The sequence below is a fragment of the Anguilla anguilla genome, chromosome 11 (genome assembly GCF_013347855.1).
Source record: "Anguilla anguilla isolate fAngAng1 chromosome 11, fAngAng1.pri, whole genome shotgun sequence".
Lineage (NCBI taxonomy): Eukaryota > Metazoa > Chordata > Actinopteri > Anguilliformes > Anguillidae > Anguilla > Anguilla anguilla.
This window is the reverse complement of record NC_049211.1, coordinates 21340615-21358003: the sequence shown is the minus strand read 5'-3', so window position 1 is coordinate 21358003 and position 17389 is coordinate 21340615. Positions and strand designations below refer to the sequence as shown.

General features: G+C 41.4%; 1 protein-coding gene across 3 annotated transcripts in view; it reads right to left on the bottom strand.

Annotated features, from left to right (window-relative positions):
• Window positions 1-122: 122 nt before the first annotated feature.
• LOC118207694 (6-phosphofructo-2-kinase/fructose-2,6-bisphosphatase 4-like) overlaps window positions 123-17389 on the bottom strand; it is a 32409-nt gene continuing 15142 nt past the window's right edge. For 2 of the 3 annotated variants that reach the window (XM_035381533.1, XM_035381531.1), the window contains exons 2-14: window positions 14776-14892; window positions 14414-14510; window positions 13832-13898; window positions 13580-13654; window positions 12861-12917; window positions 12368-12489; window positions 11659-11866; window positions 10087-10233; window positions 9889-9993; window positions 7112-7241; window positions 6895-6957; window positions 6466-6530; window positions 123-1882 (exon numbers count right to left, since the gene is read on the bottom strand). In XM_035381533.1, coding sequence (XP_035237424.1) covers window positions 1823-1882; window positions 6466-6530; window positions 6895-6957; window positions 7112-7241; window positions 9889-9993; window positions 10087-10233; window positions 11659-11866; window positions 12368-12489; window positions 12861-12917; window positions 13580-13654; window positions 13832-13898; window positions 14414-14510; window positions 14776-14892 — 1313 coding nt within the window. In that variant the 3' untranslated portion in view covers window positions 123-1822. Of the gene's footprint in view, window positions 1883-3055; window positions 4749-6465; window positions 6531-6894; window positions 6958-7111; window positions 7242-9888; window positions 9994-10086; window positions 10234-11658; window positions 11867-12367; window positions 12490-12860; window positions 12918-13579; window positions 13655-13831; window positions 13899-14413; window positions 14511-14775; window positions 14893-17389 lie in introns of those variants that run through there. The other variant, XM_035381532.1, reaches the window with a different exon arrangement.

Genomic DNA, 17389 nt, shown 5'->3' with positions numbered 1-17389 from the left:
TAAAATGTAAAATTACACTACAGTTTACAATTACAATTTAAATTCAGTGTACATTTTCATTTAAGCTCTGTGCTGCAGTGAGTGAGACTGTAATGTTACTGAAGAAAAGAAACACCCACATGTAGAATCAGGTAACATTTATGATGAACAGTTGAGTGTTTTGTTAAGATAATACATTCAGAGAACAAAATGGATCACAGTGACTAAAATGAAAAAAAGCAGTTACCAGCAATATTTAATTATTTTATTACATAATCATCTCCATTTACCCAAATGGACTATGTGACAGAAAGATCAGTGCCATATCAAAATTCACTTCAGATCTGTGTGTGACGTAGTACACTGAGCACAACAAGAAAGACAATAGCTGCTCTAGCAGGACAAATACAAGAGGAGTGTTCAGTGTTTACATGTTTCCTGGTGGACTGAAGACACAGGCTTGTGTCATTTTGATAAATGTATAACACTGCTGTGCAGTAACAGTACTTTAAATAATTTTAACAAAAACACGCCTATGCCACTAAACATGCAATTAAAAGTTCTGAGTACATTTGCTTCCATGTTATAGCGACCTTAAAAAAAACAAGGGTTAAAGTAGCAAAAAGTAGGTATGATGATAAAGCAATGCTGGATGGAAGGAAAAATTTCAGCATATAATGATGGTACACAACATGACAAAACAGAACACCATTGTTTAATAAAACCGCAATGCATTATATCCTCATAAAACTTTAATATAGGTCTACTGTAATAGTCCTGCCCGCATTTTGTTCTTGCCAACAATACACTCATGTGGGTTTACCAGCAAACTGAACACCCAGAAGTACTTCTGATCAATTTTCAAGCCAGTTGTAAAATTCACTGGACTATGTAGGTAATAGGGACAATCTCCCAATCAGAATCCTTTTTGCAACACTGCTTCTTTTGATCAGGACCATCTTCCACACATAAAATCACTTGTGGTCAGTCTTGGTGTTATATGCAGTAATACACTATTATTTATTTTCTGCTGGTGTTGAGTGTGTGTTTGTGAGTTTCCATTTGTTTTAAATAATGCATTTGTATACATGATTAGCTTAGAGAAGTGATATTGTGGTGTGGAAAAGGTTTCTTATGGGAGAACGTTATGAGGAATTGTTGGTGGCTGGTGAGAGTATAATGTGGGGTATACATTGTTGTTATTCTCTTTTGTAGTTGAGATGTAGGCTAGGCCAAAACACACGTTGAACGGAAATTTCATTAGTCAAATGCAAAAGGAAAATTCAGTGCACTACACTGACAGTGTATACTATAATATATCCTTTTTTCCCCATGAACTCCTTAATCACACACTCAAATAGTAGCATACATGAATGAAAGAACTAAAATTCTAGGACGTCACTCTAGACTGCAGTTGAGTTCCGATACCTTTGCCGATTTATCAAGTGGTTTTTATATATTTTTTTTTACTTTAAAATAAATTCTTCATTTCCCAAAGGCTGCCTTTGAGGAGATTGGAAAACGGTGATCAGTTAGGGTGACAGACCAATGTGTTTCAGTGCTATTACCCCACAGCATTTTCAGTTTTTATTCACATCATTTGACACCATGTACCCAAAATGGGTTAATTAGCCATTACTAACAATGTAATGTGTACGTTCATAAGTATGTAAAAGAAAAAAAAGATGAAGGCAGGTAGTTGTTTTCTGGGCAGGCTACGGGCTGCTGACCCCAGCAGGGGGCTGGAATGGGGTTCAGGTGTCCTACCATGCAGGGTGTTGAGTTCCTCAGACAGAGGCAGTCCAGACTGGCGCGTGGGTGAAGTCGGGGTCCTGGAGGGGGGTCATAGGTGGGCAGGCACGGTCTGCAAGGCGTCCTCTCTGCTGCGCTGCACAGCCACGTTCTGGAAGACAGGCAGCAGAGTACAGAACAGTGCCGGGTGAATTCCCCTGGGTAAACACTGTAGGGCCTGAGGGCAGCCCTTTTGTACATTACGTGGTTTAAAAAAAAAATTTTTTGAATGTCTTTTTCAGCAAGGCTCCACACGAGAGTGACATTTCAGCAAATACTGCTTCAGTTCCCTGAGTCAGCAAAGCCTGAAAATAAGTATGTGAGAACACACAGTAGAGCAGAGGTGAACGCTGTTAATGCACACATACACATGCACACATCGGCATTTACTCAGACAGCTGATCTCCGGCCATCTTGTGCACTTCCTGTGTGTACTGTGGAATAACAGATGAGGGCAAACTTACTCAGCCTTTCTTCAAGCTCTTTTAAACCGTGAATATCTTCACATGTGGGGAAAGGAGTCTGTTGAATCGGTAAGAAATTTGATGCTTCAGAGCCTCACTGTAACAAAACTGCAGATTAGATGCTAAAAGTATCTGGTGCTAGGGACAGCTGGACTTGGACTGTCTTCACAAAGCAAAGGCTGACAAATGCTGGCCAAAAACCTGCAAGTCCTGTATTTGCAACTCGGTTTCAGAGGGCAAGCTCAAACCCAATGAAACGCATGTTTAAAAATATACATAAAATGTCACTAATGCCAGACCATTTGGTATCCCAAATAAACACAGCTATACAGAATGACATTCAGTCATCTCATCAGGGATTTTAAGGGAGGAAGTGATAGTGAGAACCATTTCCTCAATGAACTGGAGATGAATTAAGATATGCTTTAGACTATAGTTCCATGCACATGGGCTCCTAAACTAAACTGACACACACATCTCTTGACCTGTCGTAATGGGCAGGCAGAAAAAAGAAAAGGCCTTGATAGTGCAGGTATTAGGAAATCTCATATTGCCCAGAATTTGCCATCGTGGTGAATGTGTTTGTTGTGGTGAGTGACTTAATCTCTATTTAAACTGCTTGCTACCTTTTTTTACAGAGCTGGCTTCAGCTTAGGCAGGCGTTCCTATTTAACGCTGTGAGGCTACTGACTGGGCAAGATTTACCTTTGCCTATTTCTCTCAGACCTAACAATTCTCTAAAAATTGGCATCTATCAGAGAGAAAGGTGTAGGATATCAGAAAGGCTTGCCCAATCAGAACAGAACTGGACAACATGAACATATTTCCAATGGATTATTTATTTATTCACATTATCTAGGCATGTACGTCATGGAGATATCACAAAATACACCCGTTACCCGTTACAATTAGAATAAAATCAAAACACTTGATCTTGAGCAAAATTAATTTGCAATAATTTGAATAAAATCAAAACACTTGATCTTGAGCAAAATTAATTTGAAATAATTAGAAATTCCTGATGGACAAAAATGACTATAGTCAACAACATGGCGATAAACAAAATGTTGATTAAAAACACAATTTGAAGCCCCTGTGTTTTGTTATTACAAGAAGCACCTTGAGACATAGTCTGAACCGAGCAGGAGGCCAGGTTACAGCCAGACATGTCACATGCAGTGTGAAATAAAATGCACAATGACAGTTTGTTTCGGCCTGTTCAGGTTCCCTGTACTGAGCAGTTAAAACCCCAGTGTTCCCCATCACAACCATTTGCTATATTCCAAAGGCTCACAAGTTTGCCCATGTACTGTGTACAGCCCATCCAAGGCTTAGTTTTTTTCAGAAGAGAGTGTGACTGTAGGTCTTTGCACAACAGGACCAGATTCTAGACATGTATTTGTGAGCAAATAATGAAATGATTGATTCGATTTAATAATCTCTTCAGAGATATTCATGAAGCAAGCCACTGGACAAGACCCAAACAGGACTCAACCATCAGGTGAGAATTTCTACTTTTCACCAGGTAAAGACTACGTATGGCACCTAACTTGTAAACTCTACACACAGTTGGAAATTACATGCTTTTTTGTTCAACCCTGTTCCAGGGTTAGGGTTAGGGTTAGGGTACTACAGTGGGTTTCCCATGTTGAGACTCTCTTTTCTTATTTTATTGTTTATTACTACATTATCAACACCTAAACCAACCTTGATGTCTCACAGATTTGTGCATATCAAATGGCAATAAGAACATAAATAGCAAGATAAAAAAAGGTAAAAATAAATCACTATTTACTTCTAATGGTGCTACTTTAAATTTTGGTGTTTTTAGCTAGACAGTGCCAAAGTAGAAAATTTAAATCTGACATAAAGGAATAATGTGCAAAAAAATCTGAAAAGCCTTTGTCTTATCCCTATTTTGTCAACAATACTGTAGCTCTGTATTTTGCTTTACTACCATCCACATTTCTTTTTGAAAGCTAATTACTAAGTGAAGGTGACTTGTGACTACACACTTCTGGAGAAAATACAACTTCTAACTGGGAAAATGGACAGAGATTGAAATATCATCAAAACAGCACTTCTGAAAATGACATCCTCTTTTGTCTCAATTTTCCATTTATGTTAACAGCATAAAATAACATGGTTTCACATCAGTTCCCAAACACTGAATATTTCTTCATCATACACAATATGCACAGCCCTACATATGGCAAAATCACACACAAAAAGAATTCAGACCCCAACAGCAGGGTAAAAATCATCATCTAACTGGATTCCAGTTAATTATTCTTGCAACATGAAAAAAGGTGAGAAACATATTCTGAACCTCATGGAGTTAAAATGTACATTAGGTTGTGCTTTTCTGATTCCCAAAAAGAAAAACAGTGGGGTGGGATGCTGGGGTGGGCTGGACAGTCTGACAGTGGTGGTTAGTGAGGTCAGGAGACATGCTCATTGGTAAGCGGGGACGGTAAGCAAGGCCTCTTCCGATATCCGTGTAATGTCTACATTCTGTGCAATGATAAGAACACAGGCGTCAAAAGCAGGCAAAACCGCGTGTGCACGCACGCACATGCACACACACACAGGCGCAATCACATAGCTCTGGTTTATCTTCTGAACTATGATGACCAACTCTCATTTTAGACTATAAAAACTGGCACTGGGCCCCTCTCAGTCTCACAAGTTCATCAATTCATTTTACAATTAAGTTAAAACATTATTTAATACCCATTTTACTTTATCCTCCCAATTTGGAAAGCACAACCAAAACAATTAAGCTGTAACACCCTTATTATACAGTGTACAGGCCCACTGAAACGTGAATGTGCCCGAAAACTCTTACACCAGAGCCCCAGTTAACATGCTGAGTGTGAATTCTATGTTGCTGGTAGGCTAGTATTTACAGGCATGCTGTGAGTGATGGTTGAAGTAGAGAGTGAAATACTGATTTGTGCAGAATATGCGTGAATGGTGAAGGGAAGGAAGAGATCTGGTCTGTGTGCCCTTTTTACATAGAAGAGGCTTTCAATCCTGATTTTTCTGTATTGATACACGGGGCTGGGAATCCCAGCAGTGACAGATATATTACAATACAGTAAATGTTTCAAGCCCCTTAATCCTAGTAGAGAAGACACACCAGTGAAAATCTGTACTCTCAATTTCTAATTTAAACTTTTACCCTACCAGTTCTACAAAGGGTATAGATGATTTTCTAAGAAACACATCACCATAATAATAAAATATATTTAAATTATATGTCTTTTCATTTAATTACTTTTAATTATATGTCTTTTCCAGTGATCGGCAGGAACTTTGCTGGTGTCTAAAGGGTTAAAGCAGGGCTACTGAACTCCAGGTCCTGCAGACTGCAATGTCGGCAGGTATTTGCTCCAACCATGCACTACACCACCAGATTTCACTAATGAGCTTACTTCCTGAACCAAAGAGGTAAAATAATTAGTGGAAACAGGAGGTGTAATGCACGGTCAGAGCAAATACTGTACCTGCAGACACTGCGTCCCAAAGGATTTGAAGTTGAGTAGCACTGGGTTACAACATTCCATAAAAATTATTTGTCAAGGTGTCTGCTGTCTAGATTCACTGACACCACATACAGACCTTATACTGCAAGAAGAACCAAATCATTCAACAACAGGCTACTCTTGCCACTGTCATAATGTTTTGTGCGCAATCTCAAATATGTGAAATGACAAATGCATTTGGATACATTCATATAATCATAATTCAGCACAGAAACTAGAACACATCCATAAAATGTATTGCACAAAACATCAACTACATTATGAAAAGGGGAGGGGAGGAAAAATCAACATATAAATTACTACCAGAGAGAACAAAATCCAAACCAAATATAAATACCAAAATCTAAAAACCAACACAATTGCAAATTTCCCACTCAATCCCAAAGTCAATCAATCAGTGAATAACTCCTCCTTCATCCCCTGAGCTTGTTCGACACCATCCTGTTGAGTTTACTTGATTGATCTCAATAGAACTGGCATTCCCACAACAGCAGTTTCCTAGACTTGTATCACTCTGTCAAGCCTTAGCTTTGGATCTGTTTCATCCAGTGGAAGTAGTTTCTAACGTTTCACTGGAAACCTTGCTGTACTGGAAACGCCGCTGTTCTGCATAAATGGCCAATGGAGATTTCTATCATAGCCAAAAGATCTATGTGAGTGGGTGTTTTTTTGGACAGACCTACCTCTGGTCGGTCCCTGTGGGTGTTCACTGCCTCTATGTTCAGACAAATGGATTCCACCTTGCAGCCTGCAGATCCCGGGTAGACAGGTCAGGTGATCAACAGTGACTGGGACAGATTATGAATTCAAAGAAGAGTGCATGTGCTCAAGCTTAACACCACTAGGGGGCAGCAGGGCACTCCAACTGGTAGAAGAATATTCCTCTCAATTTCCTCTCACATTACTAAGTGCTATAATTATGAAGGATTTAATCACGTCCACATCTCCAATAGTCCAAAATTATATATTAAAAATAAATGAAATATTGCATACAACCAGACAGTTACATAACTTCTCCTAACTTGGATTACAGCATATTTTGGTTCAGATGGTGGTGAACATTTATGGTCTTTGACAGTAAACATTCTCCTCATTGCAATTGTCATACATACCGTAAGCCACTGGAGTGAGTTTCAGGACTGTGTGCAAAGGGCATTTTAGGTAAGGAAGTTCCTCTGTAGAGAAAAACAACACATTCATTTTTTGAGTACCCAATAATGAGTTAATTATTTTAAAGAATAAAGGTTTATAACCATATCATGCCTCGCCTGAAAGATTGAGCTGCAATGCAGTGTGAATGAGGGCTGATGTGTTAGGGAGGGGGTTTACCTGCAGACTTGTCCAGGAAGTAGGCCAGGAGACAGCGCATGACAGCCTGGTGACAGATGACCAGCACGTTCTCCTGACGCTCGAGCTCCATGATGACTGGCTCCAGTCTCTGCACCAGGTCCTCATACGACTGCAGATACAGAGCTACTGTCAGCATCATACTGTGAGTTTATTACCCCACAATAAAATCACACGAGAAGGCCTTATCAAAGAGCAAAGTTCCTGCTGAACATCTGTAATTATAAATCGTTTGTTGCTTGCTTACGGTTTATGTTTCTTGAGCTTGTTCATTTTATCATTTTGTGTCCCACTGATATGAACTATCAGTAATGGATCACACCATGCACTTCACGTCACATTGACTATCTGCCGAAAAATGGCATAGACAGTATTTATACCATGAGTTGCCCACCATGCCAGTTTGCTAGTAAACAGTGATGGGAGACTCTTCTGTGCTTCACCAGTAGAGAAAATATTCTGGTCATATCTGCTAGAATCTACAGTATAGCTATTATCTTGGATCACTGACAGCAGATACTGATGATGAATGTAATTATAAAGATGGACAGGAGTAGAGCCTGTTTTAAACTAGCTCAACCAATAAGTGGAGTATTGCTATTATCGAGCAAGTACCTTCTGCCACTTTCTGGCTTGTTTAGCAATGTTCCAAGTCTCCCCAGGTGTGTGTTGGGCCTGGATATACAGGTAATCGTACTACCAGTGGGAGCAATCTAATGTGTCACCACTGCACTGAGCAATCTGTGGTTTTGATTTTCATACTTGCTACCAACAAGTAGGCCTTTCATAAAATATCCTACTGTATTTTACCACCTTGGTGCAACTGTCACACGAGTCCCTCTAGGAACAGCAGTACATTTTAGCATGTCAGGCTCTTTCTCTCTCTCACTCACATACACCAGCAAACATGTAGAAATATTCAAGAAGACTGGCAGAAGCTATTTTCCTTTCAGTTTCACATTGTAAATGGAAGGCTTAACGATTAACAGCATAATAGTTGCTTGAGGGGCGGCGGACCATGTTTCTGCTTGTGACTTCATGACTGAGCAGAACAAATGCATTGTTAAAGAAACACCTCTAGATAGGTGATATGTGAGTCTGGCTCTGTGCCTGCCATAAGAACAAACAGTGAGGAGGCGATGGGCGGAGGCAAGAGAAATGAGGTGTAAGGGGGAGTGAAATGAGGTGTAATGGGAGGACTGACGGTGACTGGCGGTGATGCGTGGGCGGGGCTCACTGCTGCTCTGAGAGCAGCCTGCTGGCATTGGGTGCGATGATCCTCACTAATGGCGTGATTCTGCTCCGAGGCACAGTCTGTCAGACGGAGCGATTATCCTGACAGATGTGCGTCTGCACAAACTGGTGGCAGGTATTAGCCGCGTGAGCACCAGACGCTAAGAGCGCACACGCTATGGCAAAGCATGCGGCCTTTAGCCACTGGACCCCGGAGCCTCTGAGAGCACAGGAGGGTGAAAAGAATGTGCTCACGCCAGCTTGGGTCTCCACTGAGGCAACTACCGGGGTCCTTAATACAAAGCTTAATTCATGAGAATCAGTGCGTTACAGACAAGTCTTTACACACAGAGGCACGTAAAACAGCACTGGTGGCTTTTGCCCCTTCTTGTGTGTCTGCAGGCAAGTACACATACTGAAAACACTTAAATCTGACTCACACGCTTTGCTTGTTTAAGTGCGACAGCTGGACACAGCCAATTGTTGCATTTTTTCTCAAGCAACCTGGTTAATAGGCACAAGCGATCTCACATCAGTGACACCATGACAGGAAGTAAAGAAAAAATGAAGATAAGAATCACAACCAGTTGTGTTGTTTGGAGAGTCAGACCGGCAATCAATACTCTGTTTAGTTCCGTTGTCACAAAAAGAAATTGAGCGTTAAGCTGTACTCCAAAAGCCAAATACCGTTTTTATTCATTCTAGGCTGACCAAGACTTGAACATATTTATAAGTATGCTGCAAAGAAAAACCAACTAAAAGAAATAATGTTTGGAATGTACTCAGACTATGATTTAGGGGGTCATTTGTGCAGGTAGTCCTTGGTCCATCAGTAAAAAGTATGTTGTATGCTAAAAGCACAGAAGCTGTTTTTAAGCCAGTGTTGAAGCAAAATGGACAAACCCAGAGAGAGGTTTAAGAAAGAGGCCAAAGATGGGCACTGTTTTGGTAGCTCAATTCCTGGTCTTGTTCAGACGTGGCTCAGTAGCGCCAGTGCAGTTGGCTCTAGTTTCGGGTTTTCAGCCTGCCGTTACAATGTAAGTCAATGGTACCAATACGGTCAAAATACAAAGTGAATAATTTTTTTCCCACAAGAACATGTGGCACAACAGGTGCTTTGGCTTCATCTAATGTCTCCTCATGTGCTGATTGGTTAAGTTATTGTGTCATTTAGAAAAAATTGCAATATTTTGTGGACGAATCAGGGACAGTGGGTCGGTATCTCTCGAGGGGGCGGTATCTCAGGCGCTTATTGGTTGACCCGAACCTGGCCTGGGCTTCATGACCATATAAGGGTGCCTCATTTTCCCTCCTGTGCAGTCTCTGGCTACAATTTGTACAACATGGTGGCATGAGAACTGTACTTCCGCGGTTTCAAAAAGCTGTTCACAACCCCATGAAAAGTCAATGGGTGAGATCACAGTCATTTTGTCCATATTTTTTCTATAGTCTATGGGCTTAACACGTGCAGTGCAACTCCTGGGTCAGCTCTGAGGGTGTTTGGATGCATTAGCCTACAGACTCACCTCCCCTTTGGGGTAGCGGTAACGATACTTGTCTTGGTCCCGCAGAGCAAACTCCAGTGGGTAGTGCTCCTGAATCTCCTCATACATCATCTCCTCACACACGCCCTGAGAATGGGGAAACAGTCCGGTCATCTCACACGCACACACACAAGCGTAACCGTCACACACACAGATGCAGGTAAATGAAGGATTTCTCACCGCGTCAATCTCGTTGAGGGCCTTCCACTGCTCGTAAGGCATGCCCAGGGCCTCTGCCGTCTGAATGGTCCGCTTCATCTGGCTGGTCCATACCTTCAGGTCCCTGATGTTCTGGTCCTCAATGAAGCGCCCCAAACACCGGGCAAACTGGGCCGAGACACAGAGAGAAACCTGTGAACCTTCCTACCAAACACAACCACCTATCTGAGACACCCAGAAGAACCTTTGACCTGTCCTACCAAACACAACCACCTGTCTGAGACACAGAGAGAAACCTGTAAATCATCCTACCAAACACTACCACCTGTCAGAGACACAGAGAGACACCTGTAAATCATCCTACCAAACACTACCACCTGTCAGAGACACAGAAAACTGTAAATCATCCTACCAAACACTACCACCTGTCAGAGACACAGAGTGAAACCTCTGACCTGTCCTACCAAACACTATCACATATCTGAGACACACAGAAACCCCTGTCAATATTCCTGACCCTAATCCTCATCCTGTGCCATGTTCCATGTGCTTCAGCAACAGCTAAAAATTATGCAGCCTAATTAATACTAATGTGCAATAACAAGGTTACTTCCGTCCCTTGGAAAAAACAGACAGAAGTCAAACTCAGTGTGATGTAGTCGCTGATTGACTTGCTCTTTTGCTGCAGATGTGTAATTTGACTAACGTCACACCCTGAAGCATTTCTATAAAATGACTGAACGATGATCACAGTGTGAAAGCTGACAACTTCAATGCACAAGACCGATCCTTGCCCTGCAAATTCACCCGCAAAAAAATCTACATGGAAATTTCCTAGTTATCTGCAACATTAGAACTGTTAATCAGCAATCTCTGAAAATCCTCCATTTGATCTTTTGTGCTGAATTTAGTGAGGGCCATAAATCACCACATATCAGAAAGGGTTACTTACAGACTCACTTCACTTCTCAAGCCCATAAGCATACAGTATTATCAACCTGGCCAGGTTGACGTAAATCAGATAAAAAATATGGTGTCAGCACTTCATCCAGGAAATTACAATTATAATATACAAGGAAGGTGCCTAGTCCTTGGAAAATAACATAGAGCTGTTAAATAAACTTAAGGACACCACTCTTCTTGGGAGATAAATAAACAGATAAATATCTCCCAAGAAGACTGCTGTCCTTGAGTTTAACGGCTACATAAATCAAAGATTAGCCTGCCCAAATTACAGGGATGTGCTTTGCTAATAATCCAGTGGTCAGTTACATCTGGGGTACCAACTGGAGGTGGCAATCACCATAACCATATAACAAAACAGGAGGCAGGAAATTAATGGAACAAACTAACTTTCCTACCCAGATGCTCTATAGATACAGCGCCTGAGGTTGAGACTAAATACATCCTTGGCCACCTTGTGCACATAAAATTCCCTGAAACGGACCTGACCCAACACTTCATATTTATGTGCCAAATGGTCAGCGTGTTCTGATTTGGCATCTCCACGACAGGCTACGGTAAAGAGTGAGGCAGTAAGACAGACTAGCAGGGAGGCACAGGACTGTTTCACAAGCAGATGAAGGAGCTTACCTCCTTGCCCCTCAGGGACAGCCCAGAGTCACCCCCGATGCGACCCTTGACGTTGAGGTCGCTCTCCCCGTGCCGACACAGGTAAATGGAACGGGGCGTGATGTGGATGTTCATGAGGTAGTACACAATGCGGCTCTGGATGTGATCCAGGACCCGGTTCACCAGGTAGCGCCGGCCCACATCCATGATCTTGATGAAGGACAGCTCCCTGTATTGGTGGAGGTGACCAATGAGAGCACATCCACCACAGGCACTGGGGTCCCACTCATGCTGCTGATAGTTTAACACCTATGAACTGGACACTTATCAAAGCTTGTGAAAAAAATTCATGTTTCCACTTATTGGCATGCAATTTCACCACACACTTATAGTATTATTATTCCATTAAACAAAGTGGTTGAGTAGAGAGCACCCAGGTCTTTTCTGTTACAATTGTAGAGCTACTCTTGGCTGGCTGGCCGACTGGCTGACTACTGACTGATGAAGACGCAATGAAATCGGTCTTGACATTTTGAAATCTTGATACCATCAAAACCTGTTTCCAGGATGATGGAATATCCATCAAATCTTTTACATGTAAAGACAGTTATTACGAAAGTAATTATGAAATCTATTCTCTGAGTTAACGTCTCTCTTGGGAAGCCCTTTGTCCCAAAGGCAGAAAAAAGCTATTATCTCCAAAAAGGCTGAACTACCAATGACTCTTTACCTGTCCAGAACTTCATCCAGAGGCTGGTATGAGTTCTCGTAGCACTTTATCCTCTTCATGAAGTCCTGTACGGCCTCCTCTGTGTTACAGTCTATGTAGTCTGGGCAGCCCAGCTTCACTTGCTGCAGGGGCATGAGGAAGGAAAGAGAGGAAATCAGATAGAATGGAATTGTGGGAAAGGATTCTGGGAAAGAAACTGTCTCTAATTTTTTTTTTATGATTCTCTTTGTCTGCCTTTATGTTCACATGCTGGACTTGGATTAATGCTAATTAACCAGAACTTATAATAAATGAGAACTGACAATAAATGTTTGCATTTTTACACTGACGTCATGTACTTATATAATAAATTCTATAATTAAAATAGAATTATACCACAGCCATTCAGGTATAGTAAACAAAGATAATTTAATCTTAAACTGACTTGTAATTTACAGTTAACTTTATGCAAACTTAATATGACATCACCGCAAAAAAACATAAATCCACAAACCACAATGTTCTGTGCAATGACCTCAGGGTCTTCACAGACAGACTCCACAAAGAACACCTAAGAAATGAACACAATGTCAGAGTGTAAGAGAGAAGACTGGTGCAGGGGTTTCAAGCTCCAGTCCTGGAGGACTGTAGTCTCTGCTGCTTTTTGTCTTTTCCTTGGAAACTAAGTATGCAGACTCTTTAGCCAATCAAAAACTGAAATTAAGCACTCGCATGCAGGACCACATTAAAAACCAACAGATCCAGTGGCCCTCCAGAATCTGAGTTTGAGATCTCAGCCGTAGTGCAAGATATGGTTTTGCACAAGTTTGTTATACTTTAACACGTCACTCTATTTCTAACCTATTTCCTTCTGGTATATCACTTCTATGGTTCTGTGTATGCGGCTCAGAACTGCTGAATTCCAGCTCACTCAAGGGAACTGAATTGTGTTCCGCTCCTATGACTTTGGCTCCACGCGTTTGCTACAGCAAGTTACAACCCTGAGAACTCATGCATGCATTACAAAAATTACAATAATTGCTGTAAAAATATAAAATACTTCATATCCCGCCATTCCACATTATATTCCCCCAAAAAATCAAGTAATTGCCTATTTATTTGCCAAACAAAAACAAATTAAATTAATTTTAACCCTATTCTCAACAGATGTGCCCTTGCTCTGTTCTAGAATGCCATCCCATGCCAGTCTACACAAAACAAAAACTGAACTACCTTATAGCCATTCTGTTCCGCAAACTTCATGATGGTCCCTCTTCTCTCTCTTGTCGTATTGGTGGCATCAAACACCTGATTCAGAAAAACAAGCAGGTCAGTATCATTGTAAACACAATCCAGCTCACAGAACAGAACCAGTAAAAGTAAGGCTGATAATAACATGAACATTGTCTTAAATGCATTTTGCTCATAAAGGTGCCTTACAGGAAAAGTGAAGCAGTGTGATCGTGCGTAGAAATGGAAACTCACCGCCACCTGCCCACCCTCGTCTCTGAGGTACCGTCGGACATCGTTCAGTGCTGCTAATGCACACTGCCTGAGATGGAAATACGAATAAGGTCAGGAGTGGGTTCGCCCATCGGTCAGGTCGGACAATATATCTATTCTCTCAGCCTGCTCTCTCTGTAATGTTCCACATGTCAACAGGTTGACAATAGCTTGACTGCTTCCCTGATTTAAGTAGGAATGAATAACTAAAAATAATGCAAAAGTTCAGACTTTAAGGTCAATTATTATTTTCTCAAGCAAGCTTTTCCTTTCTTTACTTTAAATTCGCATCAGTTTTCTGAGGTGCAATGCAAGTATACTAAATCACTCTTTTCTTCTTTGCTATGATTTGAATGCGTGAATTCCACTCTGGCAGAATATGGCACATAAATAGACAATGACTCGGATGTATTAGCTTAGGCTGCATGTAGCTTATCAAGATACAGGTCTAAGACTCCGTGTGGGTTTTCAAGACTGCACTAAGTCCCTGTCTAGGAATTAAGGTACTGCTTCAGAACTTTGCTGAGTCACATGTGTAAAAGAACACTGCACAGTTAAACCTACTTCCTAATCTTTAAACCCTCCTCATTGTCTGGACGGAAGAACTCAAAGGACTTGTAGATCTTCACACACTCCCGCCGGTACTGCCCCACATTGAACTCTGGAATGAAAGAAGGACAGGGGGTCTTGTCATTTGGTTCTGGCAACTGATTACCAGTCTGAATACCACTCAAAATGGTTAAGATACTACATTTTCCATGTCTGCTTGGGGCAGAGGTACGTGCGTCAGTGCCGTGCGCATGTGTGAGTCCTAGCATGCATGCGTTCCACGCGTGTGCTGTGTGCACGTATGTACTGTACGTATGAGTGAGAGGGTGCATGTTGCGTGGGTGTGTGCAGGGCTACTTTGCTTTCTGTAATGATACCTTTGGTGGGTACGTCTATCCAGTTCAGGTAGCGGGTCAACTTCTTGGAGATGTAAGTCTTCCCTCTTGCCGGGAGTCCCACTGTGACAATAAGGGTGGGGCAGTTGGTCATGCATACTGCAGGGGAGAAGAAAGAAAGGGTGAATGATCTGTAAATGACCCAGTGTAAGCACTTGTGAATACCACTGAATAGCAGTGTGTTAAACTGAACTGACAGATTCAATTCCCTGACCAGCTGTAATCCTAGACTACCCCCACTGTCGAATGCTAAAACAGATGGGATACAACTAGTAGCTGCTTAGTCTAAAACAAATTGCCAGATAAGCCTAGTTTTAACTGCTGAATCTAAATAAAAAGATAATTCTTCGGGACCAAGTGACCACAAAATTAAGTCTACTAAGTAAAGCATCAAAGTTGGGTCCTAGACACTGTTAGAGACACAAAGAGATCCTCACACATTGATTTTAAGGGCAGTATTGAGTTAACAAATTGTTGTATTTATCATTGTGCCCATCTCTAACCTTTCATTCAAGTAATCCAGAGTACATATCATACATTCACTCAGCTCAGGCATCAAAAAACCATGCTTCCTTCCCCATCCTTTAAAAACAAAGGCCCAGCAGACATCAAAAACCTTCACAGATGGTCATATCAGCCCCACCTGATGCCACATCTGAGCAAGTGAATCAGAGAGCAATTACTGCAAAGAGCTGAATAATCTATGCAGTGGTCACATTTCTGAAGACCACTATGGAAAGTGTGAGTGTCATCCCTGTTTCAACCTGGAAAGCTGAGGAAACAGATTAGCCTATCTCTCTCCCTTCAGAGCTGCTGGGATGAAGAAAAAGGAGAGCGGTGGATACTTAAGATGTGGAGGGACAGCTGAGGAGTGAACAGAAAGGAAATCGGAGCGAGTGAGGAGAGAGAGAGAGAGAGATGGGACGAGATGAATGGTCTAATTGTGCTGGTGCTACACGTGTCTCTGAAAATTGGTTTGCATATCGGGGGCCAATCCAAGCTGACTGAATCTATTGAGGAGCACTAGAGCAGTAACCAGCACAGTGACGCATGAGTACCCGTAGGCTTGTCCTTGCTCCTCCAATGCCAATCCAGCTCTCGCAAAAGGCACTCAGAATTAGGCTATCCCTACATATCGAAGTGCAGGTGATGTAACACGAAGAGGACAGGGTTGCTTCTCTACTACAGTACACATCACACTTCCAGTAGTCCCACTTCCAAACAAACACAGAAATCATACCCTTCTCATACACTGGACTGTCAGTGACTTAATACTTTTAATGGACACAGGCTTCACAGAGTCAGCTTTAAACTGACTTCATGATAGACATTTGCTTGACAGGATAAAATTATACTTGAATTGTTCACACTATTAAAAAACAAGCAGAGATCAGTCTGACCTGGTACAACAAAGCACATGTCACACTGCTTAACGGCAAATAGAGCTAACAGAACATATGAAAGCTTAGACTGCCTGGTGAAACATGTAATATTCCTAGACAACTGTAACACACAGAAACACGGGCAGCTTACCAAAGCAGAACTGTATGCTTTTTTAACTCCTCACAAAATTAAATTACAGCAACCAAATTCAATTTTTGCCACTGAATTGAATGATGTCTGCATATTCTACTAACTAGCCTAAATTATATACAGGGCTACAGTTTTTATATTTATTAAAAGTAAGAATAACATCAAGTGTGACATCTAGAAACATTTAAAAGTTTTGTTTCTGTTTTTCAGTCATCTGAAAACACTGCAGTCTCAAAGTACAACTCGTTTGAGCAATAATATCACCCAATCATCCATAAAAAACCTATTTTCTTTTATTGAAGAGAATAAATTCATATAAATGTGGTTGATTTTTCATGCACACATCATCTCTGTTCTGTAATACCACAGAGAAGCTGCTCATCCCCCTCCCTGTGTTTGTCAGAAAGCAGTCATATCAAAGCAGCCTCGTTCTCTAACACCTCTGCGCTAAGAGATGTCAGGACTGGGAAGGACAGAGTGGAATTCTACCTGTGGCTGTGTGGCAATTCTGAGAAAGGAAGGAGAAAAACAACGGCACATTTTCCCTTTAATAATTAAATAAACATCTCATCTTCCTGGAAGGCATAGGGCTACGTCAAGAAAACATTCAGGGGGATTTTTTTTCAAGTAGACATGTCCCAGCAACATGTTCTTGGACAGTGTGAGCTTTAGGATTCGTAAACAAGCCCTTTCCAAATAACGTAGATTGAGAATGACTGCTCACTCTGAATCTAATCCTAACAAACAGAACGTACTCACAACTGACAGATTCCTAAAAAATCTCCCAGGACAACACACTAGATTAGCTAGCTTCACATCAGTCTCATAAACACATTAACATGGTGAATGAAGGTTAATAGGCTTCCACAGTATAGTTTGTATATTTTATAAATAGAGTGTGATGTTAGCACTGAAGTCAATAATAAATATGACTAGGTCTGAGTGGTCAGTCAGGTCTCACACAAATTCAATTCCTAAGTGCACGCACAGCAGTTCCCCTTTCTCAGAGTACATTTGTATGACAAGTACACATCAAACAGGTCATCTTATTCAACGAATTAGC